This window comes from Gambusia affinis, linkage group LG18 (genome assembly GCF_019740435.1).
Source record: "Gambusia affinis linkage group LG18, SWU_Gaff_1.0, whole genome shotgun sequence".
Taxonomy (NCBI): domain Eukaryota; kingdom Metazoa; phylum Chordata; class Actinopteri; order Cyprinodontiformes; family Poeciliidae; genus Gambusia; species Gambusia affinis.
In genome coordinates, this window is record NC_057885.1 from 16,263,627 (window position 1) to 16,283,198 (window position 19,572).

The window sequence follows — 19,572 nt, forward strand, 5'->3', positions numbered from 1 at the left end:
CCAAAGCTTAAGGAGGCCTTGAGCAGGACTAGGCCCTCCTGAAATGTTTTTATAATAAAGCAACCAAACCAAGAAATAATTCTTTGTTTGTTTGTTTGCTTTGTACAAAGAATTACTTTTTTTTTTATCTCAATAGAAACACACAAAAATACTGTAGTGATCAACTCTTTAACATTTGCTGAGCTGGTTTATTTTTGCTGCCGCTTTTTTTTTTTTTCATTCACATCTTCTTCCCATAGCCTTTGCAGAATACAATGACTTCTGATTAAGTTGTATTAATATTTGAGTCCCACAGTAATGCTGCAATTGTTTATAGTTATCTGGGTAGCCAATTGCAAATAACTTAAAGTGACCATAGGGAGAAGGAGGCAACAGTGGTAGGAATTTGTCTAGCAACCAATGGGTTTCTGGATCGAGTCCCCTGTCTGTTGTTGTGTTCTTGGGGCAAAACACTTCAGAGATCAGATGTGCATGGCAACCTCACTTCTGTCAGACAGACCTGGCAACAATGTGAATGGGTAGATGACAGAATGTAATGTGAAGCACTTTCAATTCCACTGGTCTTGAGAAAGCACTTCACAAGTACAGGCCATTCACCATATGTGTTTTTCCCTGACAAAAATGTCAGTGACTTTACATTATTTAATAAATCAGAAATCAGGGATAAGAGTTTTTAGATTGAATCAGCTGTAAATACATTTTGGAAAATGCTTATTTGTCTTCTCTTGGTGTCCTGCAGGCATTTCAGTCATACCATAAGAAGCTGGTAGCCTTTGTGCCAGGGCAGTTTTGCTCTATAATAACATACCAGGTCTGAGGGTTATTCTTTAAAGCAAACCGATACATTTGTTGACATTTGCAGACAGTTAGAGTGTGTAAAAATGGGACCCAATCAGCACAGATGAATAAACTTTAATTGACTATATCAAAAAACTCTCCAACTATTAAGATTTTTCTTTATGTTTGCAACTAGCATATTTATCAAGTTGTCTAAATATTTTGATATTGAACATACATTTAAAAATATAAATATTTTTCATTCACTATTTGGAAATGGTAAAAGAGAATTTCTTAATAAATAAACAACATTTTGAGATCACTATTGTGAGTGAGAATTCAAACATTTCTGTGGGCCCTCTGCTAGTCTAAAGGCTTTAAGCAGCCTTTTCCTTCATTTATGCCTTGGGCCACCTGGACGTCAGGATGAATCAGCTCATAATCAGCACACACACACGCACGGGCGCCCATACACACATATAGCTAAAGATACGGAAAAGTTTAGACTCACTCTAACCTGAGCAGTCCAAACTTTTACTGGCCGAAGTTCTCTTCTGCCCTGCACTGTTCCATGTGAACTCACCAGTGAACTCATCACATGGATACGCTCCTCAATTGCATAAATTCAATAAATATTGATTTATTCAAGCTGTTTCTTTAAATGTCTGAATGATAAAGAACACATTAAATAAACCAATTATTAGTGGTAATATTTGCATGCTATGTTTGATTCTCTATGTGCAATTTTGACCATGTATGGATTAGATCAAATGCCTCTAAAAATGTACAACTGTGCACCCATTACTTGCTTTCGAAAGTCACAGGAGTTATATGTTTTCTGAACATTTAACCCAACGAAAAAATTATTCAGTTTAATCAATGGAAAAAAAAACAACTACTAAAATTGTTATAATTCATGCCTAAGGTGAGCATAATTAAATAACTGATGGTGTCACATTTATGCTACTAAGACCATGCTCATATAAGTTATGAAAAAAGTGCAATGTGAATGATCAAATTCTGTTCATAATATGAAATATTGTTCATAATTCAACAATTTTTCAAGAATAAAATATGTATGAAATTCATATTTTCAGTCAGTCAAAGCAAGCTACATATTTTCAACTGATGCAACTCATAAGGATTTACAGAAGGTAATTTTAAAGGATGCTGCTCAGTTTGTCATATTTAATGTGTCCAATGTGCTGAATTTTTGGAAAATAAATATGTTAAAGCAGCTCCTACCCAAATGACAAACTTCTTGATGTAATTTTTTCTTAAAACGTAGCCTTGAAGAGCTTCAAGTCCTACTTCCAGTGTCTAAAATTATAATGTGAAGAATAACCTGTCAAAACAAACAATCATTGCTATTGACACAGATAATTACACAGCTCAGACACTCCTCACGGGCTGAATAAAAGTGAACAAGCAGTTCATTTCCTATTGTTGGGAGATTGATGGGGATGATTAAGAAGAAGTGAGAGTCACAACAAAGTCATCATGCTCTAATATTCAGGATATTTTAGGATGCTGTGAATTTCCCACTTTGGAGTCTGTCTCTTTGTCACAGGCTGTTAAATGCATCTCCAATTATCTGTGAAATAGCTGTGCCAGGCAGAGCTTGCAGTAAGAGAATGGATTAGGTACTAATCACATGAATGCAAACTGATAAAAAAAAATAAAATTCAGAAAGCAAAGCTAAAAGGGTGTTATTTTGTTCTATTTTTGACCGTTTGAAAGCTTGCATCTGTTAAGAATAAGGAAATCTGATCTACAGAGGATGACTATTGCAACATCTCACCAGGCATCAGAAACTGTTACTATTTCCTGACGGCATTTTAGTTGTGTGTGATTTTCTTTCTCTCCCGTCTTCTTTTCTGACACTGCAGTTCTCACATTTGTTCTAAACACACAAGGTGAGGCAAATGGAAGAAGCTAAATGCAGGACAGTTAGTGAAGAAGACACCTATCAGAGGCTCCAAAAGGCTCGAGGCTGTTTGCAGGACAACAACACTGCACACAGCTGTATATACAGTAAAATAGAAAGAATACTCATGTGTTAAAATATGGTCCAGATTTAAATCCAGTGGATTATCTGTAGCAGGATTTCAATTCAATGTCCCACCCCTTGCCCGACACCCACATTACGCCACACCCTATTTTGTTATTCTTACTCAAAGTTGGACATTGAGAATACATCTTGACACCGAATGTAACACCAGCCATAAAAAGGCTCAGCTTTGAATGGGAATAACGTTGAAGTGGTAGTTGAACTCCTTTGTCAGACCAACATGACAGTAAAATGTGACTTTTTACAGTTTCAAAAATAGATACTCAAACATTTAGGAAACAACACAAGAATCAGATATTACTTATCATAAATTACACATTTTTGTCTCAGGGTTTCTGGTTCTTTATTCTTCGTCACAATCGACTGCTCGCCACACTTCCTGTTGCCAAAACTAAATCTGACTGCAGCCGCAGGACATCCGTCCCATGCTGGGGACGTTGGTGGAGCAAGCGCTTGTGGCCGGCCGATAAGCTGAGAGGCCACGCTGGAGGTCAGCACATGTCCGTGCCGTACAGTCAGATCGCTATTAAGATTGGAGAAGGTGGGTCAGTGTGATAAGAGCTGACAAGACCTATTGATGTGACATCAGTGATGGGACACTGGCTACAGATGCCTCAGCCTATTTCCAGCAGGAGATTTTCAGGGTTAAACTGATTTCAGAGATCAGAATATTTAGGATGCATTTTCTGCTGGTTGTCAAGGTAGGATAGTAACTATAACTTAAGGCATTTAAATCTGAATGCAGCTTGCATTCAGATTTACTATTTCAGCGATGGAAGCGCCATCGCTCTCGATCAAGACTGCCGTCCGGCAAAAAACCTCGCACTAGATAGGTGTTCCTTTTCGTTTGCTTATCTTGAAAACAGTGGTTGAATTATGCCAGCAGCTAGTTGATGGCTACACGAAGGGAAACTTGCTGAGGCACATTTACCCAAACATCAATTTTGATAAATGTATGCTAGTACAATTACAAACAAGTATGAATTAAAGAGAAGCTATATTGAATCAGAGGGAAATCTCAAACTCAGCCACACATTTATGCATATTAGTGTTTGCAAACCTCTCAGAGGAAGTATAATCTAAATATCTTTGGACTGAAATACCTTGGTAGACACTAGTGTTGACATTTGTCCGGCTGTGGAGCAACTCTTTAAAAGGATTTTAGTCAGATTCCGTTATAGATTTTGAATGAGCTGAAATGTTTCCACATAGCAGGCAGGATATAACAGACCTCACTTGACAAAAGCACCGATATTTGGCCAAAATCCACAATCACATATTCACTGCATCAGACCATGTAGCTTGCTAAAAATGTATTTTCCAGCAAACTGGCTTCCTCCTATCATTCATATGCATGCAAACAATCAAAAACTAGGCAATTACTTCAGAGAAATTTAATGGCAAGCTGCTATCATCTAAATTTATTAGTTCAGCTCCCATCTGGGTGACAGACTTAAAGCTGGAACAAAATAAAAAATAAAAAAAAAGAAAAAAGCCTTGGTGCAGATTGCCAAATCAGCTGCATGGCACAGGTCCCATGCTGTGTACGTGCTACGCTCCCCCCAACTCTTCTCCACCCCACTCCAAAGCTGAATTCCCTCTTTTTCCCTCGCCTCTATTTTATATTGGTGATTAAAAATAGCAAGCGGCCTCCTGCAGAATAAGCAGTTCATGCATTCTGGGTTTGATGCTGCGTTTGCCTGGAGAGGCCAGCTGTCACCTGCATGTAGGAGTGGGACTCACTGCTGATTTCCCAAAACACACTGCGCTCTGGACTTTGGCCACAAGACGACCCGGGTGTGTTTATGGATTCAACTTTTTTTTTTTTGACAGGAAAACTTCTGCTGTTTTGAAGAAGTTCTACTGCATGTTTAGTTTAAAACGTGATAAAATTGATGCTCTACATGAAGTGTGCAATTTATTCATTCACAAGAAAGAGAATTGAAAGAAGAAAACATTTTCCTCTCGAGGCTAAGAGTCAATTAAATCAAATGTTTATTAAAAAAAATTAACGCTTTTGGGTATTGGAGAGCAATTTGGACCTCAGCTTTAGCACTCTGCACAATTATTGATGACCTTTATAAAAAATTTTAAAAAGGAAAAAAAAGTAGAGTCAATATTTTAATGCATATATATAATGCCAAACTAAAAAACAAAACAAAAAAATTTAAAAATAAAGATGTGAAGAACAGGAAGGTCAAACTGTCACCCTCAAGTTCCAAGAAGACAATCCCTACAGCATAATGTTGCCTTCATTGTGCTTTCATGTTTTTTATGCTTTCAAACAGTTTTGTTTTTTTTTTTTTTTAAATGCCTTGTTATGACAAGGTTGGATTGAGACATACAACCTTTTATCTTTCTTTTAGGAGAATATATTTTTCAATGTATACATTAATCATATTTCTTTGAAATTGCTTTTAATGGGTCATTAGTGAATACTGGGTTGTGTGCAATAACAACCTGTGGGTTTCAAAGACTGTTCTTCCTCCATGTTATTTGTTAAAGTATGTTTGGCTTGAGATTAATATATTTTTTAATAAGGAAACAAAAACAATAGAACAAATAGATCCCAACTTTCTGTACTGCAAATGAGTGCAACCAAACAATATGGCAGCTTTTTATAAATTTATATTTATAAATATTAAATATTTTGACACATAAGGCACATCCAAATACATCAAAAAAATAGGCAAGATTTAGACAAACAAATATTAATAGTATTAAGGTGAAACGATGAATTCAAAAGCATCTATCACACATATAGTTCAAATTTTGGCACTTCACCAATTTGAAATCACTTTTGGAAGAAACCCCCCTCAAAAATGCTGCACATTCCTTAGCTTTGATAAAAATAACGCAAACAACTGGGATTATCTCCTCACAAGGTATCGCAACAAGAGAATATAGGATACAAAAGCTGATCACTTGTTATGTTTTCTGCAGGGCATCGAGTTTGCAGCTCTACTGATTGGAAGATTTTTTGCTTTAGAGCAACACAAGTTAGTCTAGATGCAGAGTGTACCTCTGGCTTTGTCAGCAGCATCTAGGGGGGTGGGGGGTGTTTTCTCTGTTTTATTGACTGAAAGTGAGCTGCTCAGTGTGGAAGGAAGTTAATGAGCAGAGGCTAAGCAGTGGGAATCCAACTAGGGATGATTAATGTAATCATCAATAACGACGAAGTTTTATTAGAGAAGTTTTTCCCCGTCTTTTCATGACATTAGATCATGCCAGGTGCAGATGGACAGTGAATGTCCCACTCAGTGTTACTCTGTCCCTCTGTGGCCTGACTCTTTGGAATCGATGCCGAGGTTTCTTCATGTTCAAGTGCATCATTGGACTCCCTGTCCTGGCAGGAAACCTCTGAATATCTGACAGAAGTCTGTGCGATGGAAAGCCACTGAAGCTTCGTTTCAGTCAGACGGAGATCCAGTGCCAGAGCGGCTTCCTCCCCTTCCTCCACAGAGGAACCCAGCTCCTCATCCTCGGCTCCCTCCTCTTCGCGCCCTGCCTCCTCCACCGGACTCCGTTCATCCTCCGGCTCTGAATCGTCTCTCAGGGTCATGATTTCTCCCTCTCTCCCGTCAATCCCATCCGTCTCCACGCCTGCGAAAGGATCCGCGCTGCTGAGCAGTGCAGGTGCGTCTTCCCTGCTGGCGCCATCTGTGCCAAGGTCACTGCCAGCGGTGCGGCATTCCCAAGATGATTCATGTGAACTTCTGTCATCTGACAGAAGAGGGAGAAGAAGAAAAAATGAGGTGATTGGTCATTGTAATTGCTCACTTGAGCTGCAGCCAAAGCCGAGATCAGAAAACAAACACTTTTGCTTCAATTTGCCCTGATGGTGTTCATGAGGGAGATCATCTGCGCATTAAAACTAATGGCACCACACATCAAAACAACATTGTACTGCATCTTTTCAAATTCTGTTTTCTGTGTAACTAAAGCTTAGTTTTACACACATTTTTACTTTCAAAACCAAGTCCATAATGTGCTAAACACAAAAAAAATAAGTAAAAAAAAAAAAAGTAAAATTGTCAATTTATCACTGATACTTGTTTAAAATTGAGTTTCATATGATCCCTGACAAAAATATTCACGACACTTGAACTTTTTCAGATTTTTTGACATGTCAATCACAAAAATATGGGAATTTTATTGAGCTTTTATGGGAGACAGTGACAAAATAGTAAGTTATTGTAGAAGGCAAGTAGAAGCAAAAGAATTGGTGATTTTCAAAAATTGTTTTACCAATAACGCTCTAAAAAGTGGGGCATGTATTTATATTTATGGGACATTGTTTTAACTTGGGGTATAATTTTATAACCTAATCCTGTTAAACATCTGCTCAACTTTCTCCCCGACTGGTTTCCTATGTTTCTAGGTTTTCATTATGCTGTTTGTCTACTAATATTTTCTTACAAACCAACCATTTTACCTTTCTAATTATTACTTTGTGTTTGCCTATCACACAAAACTTCCCTAAAATACACTAATTTGTGATTGCTATTTGACAAAATGTGAACAAGTTCGACGGTGGGAATAAATCAATAAGTAAGACACAGTATGTGACTGAATCAGGCTAAATTTAGCAGCAGTGCCCCAGACAGGTGGAGTTGAAACAAGTATGACGCCTCCGTCTGAGTAATAGCAACAGCTTAGTTCTGCCTCTTCCCCGAAAATCCCTCTCTTAGGGGCTCACTGACCCATATTTGTGGATGTTCAGGCAAAAAGGTTAAAGACTGCACGCACAGTCCCAGCCACATTTTATACACACTCTCAGAGGTCGAAACAGCAAGAAAAAAGAAAAAAAACAAGAAACAAACAAAAAAGAAACCCCAGCAACATTACTGGAAGTGGCATCCATATTTATGGCATCCTCTCCACCCTCTCTTAAAAGAGAACATGGCAGAAGTTTTTGAATGTCAGTGGGCGAGAATTCGCTTCACATTTCCAAAATGCCATGGCATTTGGGCAGCTTGCACCAATAAGAGGCAGAGAGGAGCAGAGGCGGGAAGGGGAAGGTCTGGGGTTAAACATGGGAGACAGAGAGGAGTGTTTCTCCACATGGTGGCTAATTGCTGTGTTAATGGCAGGGATGGGGATTCTCATCAGTAAGAAGGTACACACAGTTACACACTCACCTTTGAGGGGCTGCGTGTTTGGCAAAGACGTGGCACACATTGGAGGAAGCTCTGGCTGGAGATTTTCATTTAGTACCATATTGTCCCTGGTTCCTGTAAGACGAGTCGCAAAACAGAAACACCGCCGACCTCAGTTACTCTCGCATCCAACACGACGGCAGAAAAAAAACACTAAGCAGGTAGTGGCTTTTAAGACATGATGGAATGGATGAAGCACATTTAAGGCTCCCCCCAGCCCCCTTAACCACGCAGCATACAAACATGCACTCACGTATGCAGTGCAGCGCTCACAGAAAGAGGATTCAGCTCCCTGTCATCCGTCTTCATTAGTGATGGCTGCACGCCTTTTAGGCTGACACCATATGCTCCTCGAAAAAGACTGTACACCATAATCCAGACGTTATAAATATAAACACCCTTGTATATGCACGTAAACACAAGCGCAGAAGTATGCATGTGTGTAGTTCTTTTACAGAAACTATGAGCTGGTAAAAGTCAAACTATTTCTACTGCGAGGTTAAAAAAAATTAAATCAAAAAACAGATGCAACAACAGAGTGACGATGCATGGGAAATAAGTGGTGAAAAGGGAACATTGTTATGAATGCATGTTGCAATGTGATCTTAAAACAGTGAATGAGACCATGTGTGCTGAAATTGTGTCTGAGATCAAAACGTTTCAACGTCCACATCACCCTGAAAACACCCAGGATGAAACATGGTGGTGGCAGAGTCATGCTTTGAGGGTCATTCTCCCCAGACTTGAAAGGAAAGTTGGTAAGAGTTGATGGAAGGATTATAGAAAACCAGTCAGTGCCATGCCAGTTTCAAATTAAGGCTCTACTAGAATAGGTTTGTGTACATTTTTAGTATTATTAAAAAAAAACTTAGTACTTCTCCACTCTTCTATTATTACAGAACTGCTTGTCACAGTATGGCAAAAAATAAACTACAAGTTGTGTTTTTCTTGGCCCCATTTCCAAAAACTTTGCTCAGATTGGTTAAAAATGATGAAGGGCAACTTTTTTTTTTCTTTGTTAGAGTTGTGCCAACATAGCCAGAAGGCAGGCATTATGCAAATCTGTTGCATGTTGATGTAAACAAATAATGGAAGAAAAGCCTGGGCCACAAAACAAGGCGGCTCAGCTGCTCTGTTTTCATAGGGAGAGAATAACACCATTAACTCAGGGTTTTGGGAGGTTTTTCTGTAACAAGGAGAAAAAAGAAAAAAAAAAACACAAAAGGCAAAATGTGACCTTTAAAGTGACATCTTATAGGACAAAATGCTAATTGCCAACAATGGTGAGAAAACACTGGAGCTATTTTGCTGCAGAATGCAATATGAATGAACACTAAAGGCTTCCTCATTTTAAAAAAGGCAATTATTCAAAGGTGATTCTTTCCAATAGATAGTCTTTTCACAATTATTCTCTGACAAAGCATAATGGGTAAAGATTCAGAACAACTCAACAAATCTAAAATAATTTGAAATAAAAAAATTACATTGATTTTTTGTATATTTTGCTGGTGAAAACAGTCAATAGAGACAGAAAATGCCCTAATGGTAAATATTTGTCTTTAAAATCAAGCAGAAACTTTCTAGATTTAGACATTTTTACTTGAGTTCAATATCTGTTTCTCAGCACAGTTATTGTCATGCCATGCATGCTCAAAACAGCAACCTCCATCACCTGTAAAGGTGAGCGCAACGCCTTCTTGATTCACCCTAGAAGACCCTTTAAGGTCTTCAAGCTGGTTTTAATAAAGTAGTGCAAGTTTAGTCATTAGTCTGTTGTGCTAGGCTGCATCCAAAGAGCGTCACAGGAAGATACTATCTGTTCCACGCTTGTAACCTAGACTAAACCGTGTCCATAGGAGGAAGGACAATTAGTTTTATCTGTCCAATAATGATCAAATTCAGTACTTACTCATACCTTTATCCCGCAATAAATAAATGTTATAATAATGTGAAACCTCAAAAAGTCATATTTATAATAAAATACTGAAAGCTAAAGAAAGATAAATGAGCTCATTTAGGTAGTCTAGAATGCAGTCCTTTGTAGCTGTGAAACATCTTTTTCAGTTAAAATGAGTCACTTAAGCAGCTGAAGTCTGTCAGTAGGATAAAATAAAGCTTTGAAGGTGCAGTCTGTAGCCTGACACACCCTTCAAGGCTTCCATTTGCAGCGTTACAGTTCAGCTTGCACTTATTTAGCATGAAGTTAGGGCGGACTGTGAGAGCCCATCAATCTCAACTTCATCTAACTCACTACATCGATGTGATTGTTATTGTTTTCTGCCCTCTCTCATCCGTAGACAATGTAGTCACTTCCCGTGCTCTCCGAGCTTCAGGTAGGCAGCCAAGGCCCTCCATCCTATCCTGTTTGGCTCTAGTATCCATCAGCCCGACGTCCTATCAAATGAAGGCCACAGACACTCGCCTCTCTTTCTCTATATCCTTGTCTCCCTAACTGTGGTGGACAGCGTGCTCATCAGGCACTCTGGGCCCTCGCCTACAAATTCCCTAATAACGGCACATTCCCCTAAATGTGTTTGTAATGTGGGCAATCATTTTCAGTAATGGATGCTTGTCAGTTTTATGGCGAAGAGAATGACGGTCTCATGACAGCACACCTCCAGCCAGCCACAGCCCCTCCACCTTTCAGACTGGTTGGTAGATAGTGTAACATCGCCCTCCAGTGGAAAAAAAGAGGAAGTGTTTTTCTTGTGAAGAGGTTTGGTCTCTTGGATTTACACAGACCATTTGATTAGGAATGTTACTTTAGATAATGCGCAACATTTTTGTTTACAGGAATTAAAAAGCTTGAGGATTGACTTTCAGTTCTATATTCTTATTTCTGTATCCTAAAGTTTTTCTTTTATTTCAGCTGAATATAATGGCACTACTTTGTTCACAAAAAGGCTATAAATCCCTAAACAAACTGTTAATAATAACTTAAATATTAAAGAATCTTTAAAACTGTATTTTGTAAAGTGTCTGGTGAACCTCAACATAAGAAATAAACTGGATTTCAGAAATCTTCACATCCCTTAATCTTTTTTATTATTATTATTATTATTATTATTATTATTTCTCCTCACCCCAACCTCATTATACTTTAAATGATGGACCAACACAAAATGAGGCAATATTTTTAAGTGGAAGTGAAACTCATCCAGCCATTGATCCACTGATGAGGTACAACAGGAGGAAGTCACAAGTTCATCGTAAAATAATGAATAATTTAAAAAAATATATATAAAATGAACAAATAAATATCTGAAAAGTGTGGCATGCCTTTGATTATGAATTGTACAAATCCGTCCAAAAATTTTAATAGTATGCAGTATGCATGGCCATCCATCAAACTTAGCAGGTCGGGCAAAGAGAGCATTAGTCAGGATCATGGAAGTGGCAACAAGAAAGCATACCCTAAATTAAAGCCATTATAAATCTTGTTCCCAGTTGACCACATGCCATGAACAACACGTGAAACTTTTGTTTTTTCATATTTTTACAAAATAATGTTTTTTAAATTTACTTTTTCTGTACACAAATACAAACTACTTTGAGTAGCCTATGTGATAAAATCCCACAAATATATATTAGGGTTTGTGACTAATCTGAAAGCATGAATAATTTTGCTAGCACTTTTCTTCCATCTCCTTCACCCCCATCTATAATATGTACCAGGCCAGCTGGATCAATACTAACTGTGTGCGTTGATGAGGTGGTCTGGTTGTGTCAATGGCATCATGAACAAACACACGAGCTGGTGGTCAATGAAGTCGACACATGGTAAAAGGCGGGTACGAGGTGGCATGTTTTCTGGGCATCTGCCCAGATTTGTTCTGGCATGACATACAGAGGAGGGGGGCATGGATGGGCTAAGTGGGGCAGAAGGAATACATACTCCCAATTCCCACAGATACGTGGTAGGTCAAGCCTGAGACGCAGCCAGAGGGGAGAGACAGATAGGTACAACGTTGTAAATACAAAACCTTCATGTTATAGTTAATAGAAGAAGAGTGGACGTACATGTATATACACCTCAGCAGAAGATATGTGGCATGCAGAATACTTGGGTATTTAGAGTTAACTAATGTATATTTTTCACACACAAAAGAACAACAGGCAAACTAATAATAACAAAAACAATACGCTTTTTTTATTACAATACACTGGTTTCCTGTGTAAACCTGCATTTTTTGGAAATGTTATTTTGACCTCATACCTAATTATTTTTGGGTGCACCGACTTGCATAGTAAAAGTAAACTAGTCATCCAATGAACTAGTAAAAACATGTTACATAAAATACGTAAATTGCACAACAGGTTCAGCAAATAGAAATAAAACATTTAGAATAACAAAGCTTGAGTATAAACAAGAGGTATTACATTAACATAAACTATAAGTGTGGTAAAATGTTTGTTCTTCATGCAATAAAGTTACTCACTGTAGCTAGAAATTTTACTCAATAGTAGCTATACTTCAAAATAACATTACTCAAAACAAAGCAAGAAGCACAGTTTCATAGAAATACTACAAAAAGTATTTATTTATTTATGTTACATAAAAAGTTACTTGTATAAATCTAACTGAGCATGTCTACTTCTATTCAGGTGATAACATTACAAACAAGATAACAGCTGCTCCCTCCACCTTCATTGTCACCTCTGCTAAATATGTGTAAAAAATAAAAATAAAAAAAAACCTTAAAATGAATCTAATGATACAGTTCATGACCCCATAGTGAAATATGTAGAAAAAAATTATTTTCTCCTCTTTTTTGTGAAAGAAAGTGTTGTGTCCACTGTCAGTAGTGGTGCCAGATCTGTTGAGCTCAGGTTAATACACACGATAAGCATGAACAGTCACACAGCTGTGTTTGCTCATGGTGTGGTAGAGACTCTGTGTTCTCAGTGTTGCCTGTCTTAGCAAACACAGAAATTGATACAAAAAGAGCCTGAGTTTGACAATTAAATACACTTGAAAATGTACAAATTTGGGCTAAATTCCAAACTGGCAACAAAGACATAAATTTTTGTAACAACAGTAAAAATAGTGGAACTGGATTGCTCCTAACGCTCACTATCTGGGGATTATTTCAGGTTATCAGTATTTACTACAGTATAATCTATTTCCTATGGGGTTTTTTTTAACTCACCTGGTAAACTCCACAATCCTGAGACTTCCAAGGTTTTTAACTTCCTCTCCAAATCTGCAACTCTGTTTCCCAGGATCCTGCAGAACAGAAATAAGAGGTAAGATTTCTATACATGCTTAGTCTGTGTTTGTCTGTCTTATCCGAGTGTTTGTCTTTGAGGAGGAGAGCTCATGTAACAGTGAATACTGAAGTGTGTCAGGTGGTGGTGTTGGAAGTAAAATGGCAAGACCGAATCTGAAAAGTGTGGCATGCCTTTGTATGCAGAATTCCTTATTGAAATATCAAGACATAAAATCAAGTGCATGCAACAAATTATCTAAAGTAAGGTTAGGTTGTAAAATAATACAGAGCTGAATGACTGCTGATGAGGAAATTCATGCAGTTGAAACATGTGTTGGTGCAAAAATGCATCTAAAGGTTGCAGGGTAGCATCTCTCACGGACTGGACTTGAGCACCTCTGCCATAGTTAAAAGAAAATAATAAGAAGTAATTTTTAATGTTCACCAACAACCAAAAACACATGCAAGAAAATGCTCTGGTCAGTAGAAACCAAAACATTTTAACCTAAATACAAAATGGAGGAAACCTAACAATGTATATCGCTTTGAATAAACCCTCCAGATGGTGAAACGTGGTGGTGGCAGCATCATGCTAGATAGACAAGCTAAACAGAAGTGCAGGTTGTTTAGATCAAAGCATATTTGTGTATTAAATGGCCTAGTCAAAGTTCATACCAAAACTGAGAATCTCTACCAAAAAACTCTTTTTCCAAACACTCTACTCACTGACAGAACTGGAGCAATTTTGTCAAGTTGTATGATTAGTCAATAAATAGAAGTGCATGGCAAACTTTTCAGTATATTTTAGTTTATAAAGCTTTCATTAACACATTAAGAATGTACTGGTTTCCCTCTACATCAATATTATGCTCCATCTTGGGTTGGTCTATCATTTAAAGCTCCAATAAAATGTTGCAGTTCAAGCTCACTAAATGACAAATGTGGAAAAGTTAAAGAAAACATTTTGCAAGATGCTGTACCGGTTTGTGTGCCTCTGGTGTTGGATGACCAAATTCTTCTCGTGGATGGTCTCCAACAGAGCGGTGGCCAGCGACTTTAGGTCAGAGATGGACTGAGGTGTAGCAGGTAAGCTGCAGCCCTGCTCCTCCAAGAGCATCTCCTGGACTAAAAATGGAAGAAAAATGACATCAGTGTGAAGGAAAATACAGGACCAAATTTTTCTAAAACAGAGGAGCGGAGCCACAATATACTAATAATGCATCAACAAAACTTTTAAGAGTAGACATCAGAGAAAACATGTTGACAGAATGAGAGAGGAAGGAAACAGCATGATAAGAGTAAGACAGAGACAAAGTGTTAGAAACAGCTGTCTGCTAGGTGACACCTCTCTAACTTTAACTCCAGAACCCACTGTGCCGCTTCTGCCAGCGACTGTCAGTCATCCTGGCAGCCTCATTTCCCTGCCAGTGGCACTCTGCACCACTGAGAATACAATTAAAAACGCAGTTGGTGTCCAGGTGGTGGCTTGAAGGATCGGTAAAACATAAGTTATTAAATAATTTAGTAAAAACACATCTTGAGATGGGAAAACTAGTTTCTTTTACTGTTTACAATGAAGATATCAAATCAAATTTGGGAGATAAAACCGAGGTGACAGGCACAGTCTCACCAGTTTTTTGTTTGTTTTTTTCCAGATGAACGGCTCTGATGTGTTTTATGTCTTGTGTTTAAAGTGAGCTCAACAGTTGGTGTTTTCACCTTGTTTGGCTGACAGCACTCCGGTAAGGGGAACGCTGTTTGATCTCCCATATGTGCTGGAGTTTTTTCTCCTCTCGAGGGCCGTCTGTGGCGAGGAAACCAGACAACAAAGCTTGATGAATGATTTCAGTGTCTTCACAGTTTCTTCAACTTCTTTCATAAAAACAGGAAATCCTGTGGGCTTCGGAGATTACAAAAACAGTTTTAGCGTTAACCCCTCAACAGAAGCATTTACCTTGTACTTCATGATGTTTGATTTGAGCAGGTTCACCTCCTCCTGTAGTTGTGAGAGCCGGTCGTGTAAATACCTACCGTGAAAGCGATTAAAAATGTGATCAGCGTCAAAGCACAGATGGTTAGAGGCTTTTTATATGCAAGACGTGACAGTTCTAAGTCCTGGAAAATGGTAATTCTGAACATGGCAGAAGGCGATACATGAAATAATAAAGTTTAGGTACATTAATGTGCCAAGGTTTTGAATCATCCCTAATTTGTTTATACTTTGCTTTGAAAACAGTCAACTTGCACAGTGGTGTACGGTTTCGGTTTCATCCATAAAAATAGCTACATGCTTTTAGGAACCTTTGACATCTCATGTTTTTTGGACGGTACCCAGAGAGAACCCTCCCATTTACAGGGAGAAAATGAAAACTCCATGCAGAAAGGCCCAAGGCCGAGATTCAAACTGAGAACCGCATTGTTACAAGCCTACAGTGGAAACCATTTAATAAAAGATGTCCAGTGTTTTCTATTCACCTGTTTTCCATGCAGAGTGCATCCACATCAATGATGCGTGACTCATGATTTCCTAAAATATGGTTTAGTTCAACATTTAGCCGGTCAGCCTTCTCCCTGAACACGACGCGTTCTGCTTTAACGTCCTGCAACTCATCCATCAAGGCTTTTATGGCGTGCTCCATCTCCTCCATCTACAAACACGTGACAAGGTCAAAGGTTTCTGTGAAGCACAGTTTGTCGAGACTTTACTAGTTACTTTCATTATTCAGGAAATGAGAAGCCTCACACTATGAATTTACCAGCATTACAATTGTAGTCTTGGAGCCATCTGACAGAAAAAGTTAACCTCTGACGGTTAAATTAAATTTTGTCTTGCGTATTTATAGTCAAATAATGACAAGTTATTAGCTAAAATGGAGGTAAATGGCTGTGGAAGAGGCAAAGAAAAGATGTCTTATTTGACTCCAATACACAATATCTACCAGCAAGGGGTCTCAGGTGTTTTTGTCACAATCTTTAATATTTTATAAGTCAGCATGAGACTATTAGTGAAATAAATAAATAAATAAAGGCAGAGTTTAACAAAGTCTACCAATTAAAATTACGGTCAATATAATTTTTTTTTACATCTTTTGCAATGGAGCTTAGCAACATGCAAGCACATAAAACTTTAAAAGTAATGTATTTTGTTAATGCAACATAAAATTACAACATGTCACCTGTCGCCCTGCTCTTTCTAGCTGAGAAACCAAGTCCTCTCGTTCATGTGCGGGAAAGTGTCGGACCCCCACCTCTTCGTCTCCCAGCCTCTGTCGAGTGATGGTCATCCTCAGCAGCTGCAAGAGCACATTCAGTTCAATTACTTCCAACATATGTGTTCTCCTTCATGTTTATTCTTTCGGTGGGTCTTTGTGAGAGCACCTTGTTGTCCCCCTGGGCCTCAGCCAGCCTCTGAGTGAGGTCCTTCACATCCTCGGTGAGCTGCCTCACTCGGTCCCTGGAGTCCCTCAACAGCTGACCCAGGTTCACCTGAGGAAGGAGGAGAGGGGAAAAGTGGATGAATGCAAAGCCACTTGATTGCTCACAAATACTTGCAGATACACAAATAAAACCTTCTTGGGGGACATAAATGCATTCCTCATTAAGATCTAACTGAAAAGTATTGCCAGAAAATGGGATGATACAAGTAAGTTGTACAAAACATTATTGTGTAAGAGTTTCTGTTGTCATATGTGACATAACTACAATCAGTATAGAAAAGTAAAGTTAAACAATGAGAAGTTAGTTTTGTTTAAATTAGATTTGATCATCTTGGTTGTGAACTGTAATTCACCTGATTACGTTTTTCTGGTGGCAAAGACGGATCCCCATCCTGAAACGAGAAATACTTACAGTTGAAACCAGAAGTTTACATACAATAAACTAAAAGACGCACCTTTTTCCTCACTGTCCAAAGTTAAATCAGACCAAATGTCCCAAATTTTAGGTTGATTAGAATGACCAAAATCATTTTTATTTACTAAATTCCACAACAACAAGATAAATGGTCGGATATGTATTTATTAATGTCCTTAAAGTCAGAAGCAAAATACATATTAAGTTTCTATCCAGTTCTATTTTCTTTCCTTCATGTTGAACTACTCACAATAAGTTCCCTATACTTCTTCTTCAGTCCCTGGTGGCGCTCTCTCAGCTGGTTGGCCATCAGCTTGTACTGGTCTCTCTCCTGTTGGCATGTGTCCAACTCTTTGGACAGGATGAGCAACGCCTCCTTTTTACTCTCCAACTTGCGTTTACACACCAGGAACTGAAACAAGGCATGAACAGAGAACGGTAAAGTGGTGTTACAAAATGCCTTAAGAATGGATTAGGTTTCAAGTTATGTTTCAGGAAGTGACATAACTTTCAATTCATGGACCCAATAATTTGTGTGGGCTGAAGAAGAATGAGTTTAGATATGAAACTTTTGTTATATAGATAAAAAGCTGGCTGTGCTATATAGAATTCAGTAATTATTCCAATATTACTGTGTGAAATACTTTAATACAAATGAGGGTATAAAACTTGTGGGACATTGTTCTGAATAATAATAAGAACAAAAAGTAAAAGTTTGCAATTGGTTGTTTTCCTGATTATTGTTCAGTCCCACTGGCAACAATTGAGAAATACCTAAAAGTCATGTTTTTGGAAACTAATGAAAAAAAATTCTGCACAGGCCTGACAAGAGATGAGAATTGAATTGTCTTTCAGTTTAACTTAAATGTTTACCTGTTGTTTGGATAGCTCTCTGGGTATTACCAAATAGGTTATAAAATGCTATGTTCTATCACAATATGCTATCTTTGGAATTTCTATGCAGATTCACCAAAGAAATGTAATAAAGTGCATTTCTAGTTCATCATTTTAGGAGCATTGATGATTTACACGTCAGAGTGAACTTAATAACAATAAAAAAGAATAGGAATAATAAATTTACCAAAGCTACAGCAGAGTAACCCTTATCTTGCTTGTAACCAAATTGCAGCGGACGCTGAATGTGCAGAAGCAAAGTAGAAATTGTTTGACATGTAAAGTGCTTTACAAAAGTATTCATAAAACACTTAAGCTAATAAGTACAAATTGTAATGTCTTATTGAGATTTTTTGTGTGTGTGTGTTTTAGCAATAAAAATAGGTAGCAATTACAAGCAAACATCCTGATAACCAGGTGGGCCTACAGGTGTGTTTCACCTGTGATTTATCTGCTCCGTGTGTTCCCACTCCTTGTCGGATGCTATAGGGCTTTAAATATTTGCCATTTTGAGCCATAGCTAAAAGCCTTGGTGAAGACCTTAGCGGCTGAGTCTATGTGTCGGTAACGAGTTTATGACTCTGTTCATCAGACACACCTGCTGGTTCCATATGGACAAGAGGAGCATCTGTTAGAGCCGCCCGTCTCAGAAGCAGCGGTTCTCGGTGTTTATCGTTCCTCTTACCTCGCTGACTAGTCCCTGCCAGTCGCTCTCACTCCTCTTAGAAGACTGCATTATTGTAAAATGAAGAAATGTCAGGATACAGGATGAACACCGCTCACTCGCCTCCTCCTTCGTTTGTTTATCCTGCAACGTCACTTTTTGCCTCAGCTGTCAAAATGAAACCACTTCCGGTAGAACCGTCAAAATAAAATGACGCTTTGCTCAAGGGAGGAAATTTCATTATTCACAGTACAATAGACGAGGAGATTTCTTCATTTCTTAAGAGCAATTTTTTTAGGGCGCAGGGTCGAAGGTCATAATGAAATGTAACGTAAAATGTGCAGACTGAACCTTATCATCACTGCATAGAGTACAGTGAAAGATTTGGAAGCGCAAGAAGCAGGACTTTATAATTGTCTTCTTTATTCATGCATGACTTGTAGAGGACCACTTTCGCAATATTTACTAATAAAGGAGGTAATTTGAGGAAAGTAAGGCCATTTTCCTGGTCCTCAATATTTTTGCATTTCTATTGTTCTCTACTATTTAGATTCAGAGAAATTAAGTTTGGTTAAAGTATTAAGAAAAGACTGGGTTAGGAAAAATGTCTGGGTTAGGCATAAATTAAGTTACTAAAATGAATGGAAGTCAAAGTCCTCAATCTGCGTAAAACTGCGTGTGTGTGCGTGTTTGTGTGTATTTCCACATTTTACTATGAAAATGAAACCAAAGTTGTTGTTGTTCTTCATCTTCTTCTTCTTCTTCTTTAGATTTTAACGGCAGCTTGCATCCATTACTGTTCCATTACTGTCATCTATTGGATCCTAATACCTACACCTCAAATTCTCAAAATGATCCCAGTATTTTTTTAAAAACGAAAAATCTTTTTCCCCTCAATACTGTTTAACTGATCAACCACATTCTCAAATTTCAATTCCCTATTAA

General features: G+C 38.1%; 1 protein-coding gene across 4 annotated transcripts; it reads right to left on the reverse strand.

The window, feature by feature from the left end:
* Positions 1-5,253: 5,253 nt before the first annotated feature.
* ccdc149a (coiled-coil domain containing 149a) lies at positions 5,254-18,839 on the reverse strand. 4 transcript variants are annotated; one of them, XM_044097372.1, is made up of 12 exons: positions 18,562-18,830; positions 17,320-17,481; positions 17,008-17,046; positions 16,596-16,703; positions 16,394-16,510; positions 15,693-15,865; positions 15,172-15,244; positions 14,937-15,021; positions 14,198-14,342; positions 13,158-13,234; positions 7,990-8,082; positions 5,254-6,571 (listed from the first exon to the last, which is right to left on the reverse strand). In XM_044097372.1, the coding sequence occupies exons 1-12, from the start codon at positions 18,589-18,591 to the stop codon at positions 6,066-6,068; spliced, it is 1,608 nt and encodes a 535-aa protein (XP_043953307.1). In that variant the 5' UTR covers positions 18,592-18,830; the 3' UTR covers positions 5,254-6,065. The 4 variants fall into 4 exon arrangements, with proteins under 4 accessions (XP_043953307.1, XP_043953308.1, XP_043953306.1 ...); XM_044097373.1 differs by having other exon boundaries at positions 5,284-6,571; positions 16,466-16,510; positions 18,649-18,835; XM_044097371.1 differs by having other exon boundaries at positions 5,293-6,571; positions 18,649-18,832.
* Between the last annotated feature and the right edge of the window lie 733 nt (positions 18,840-19,572).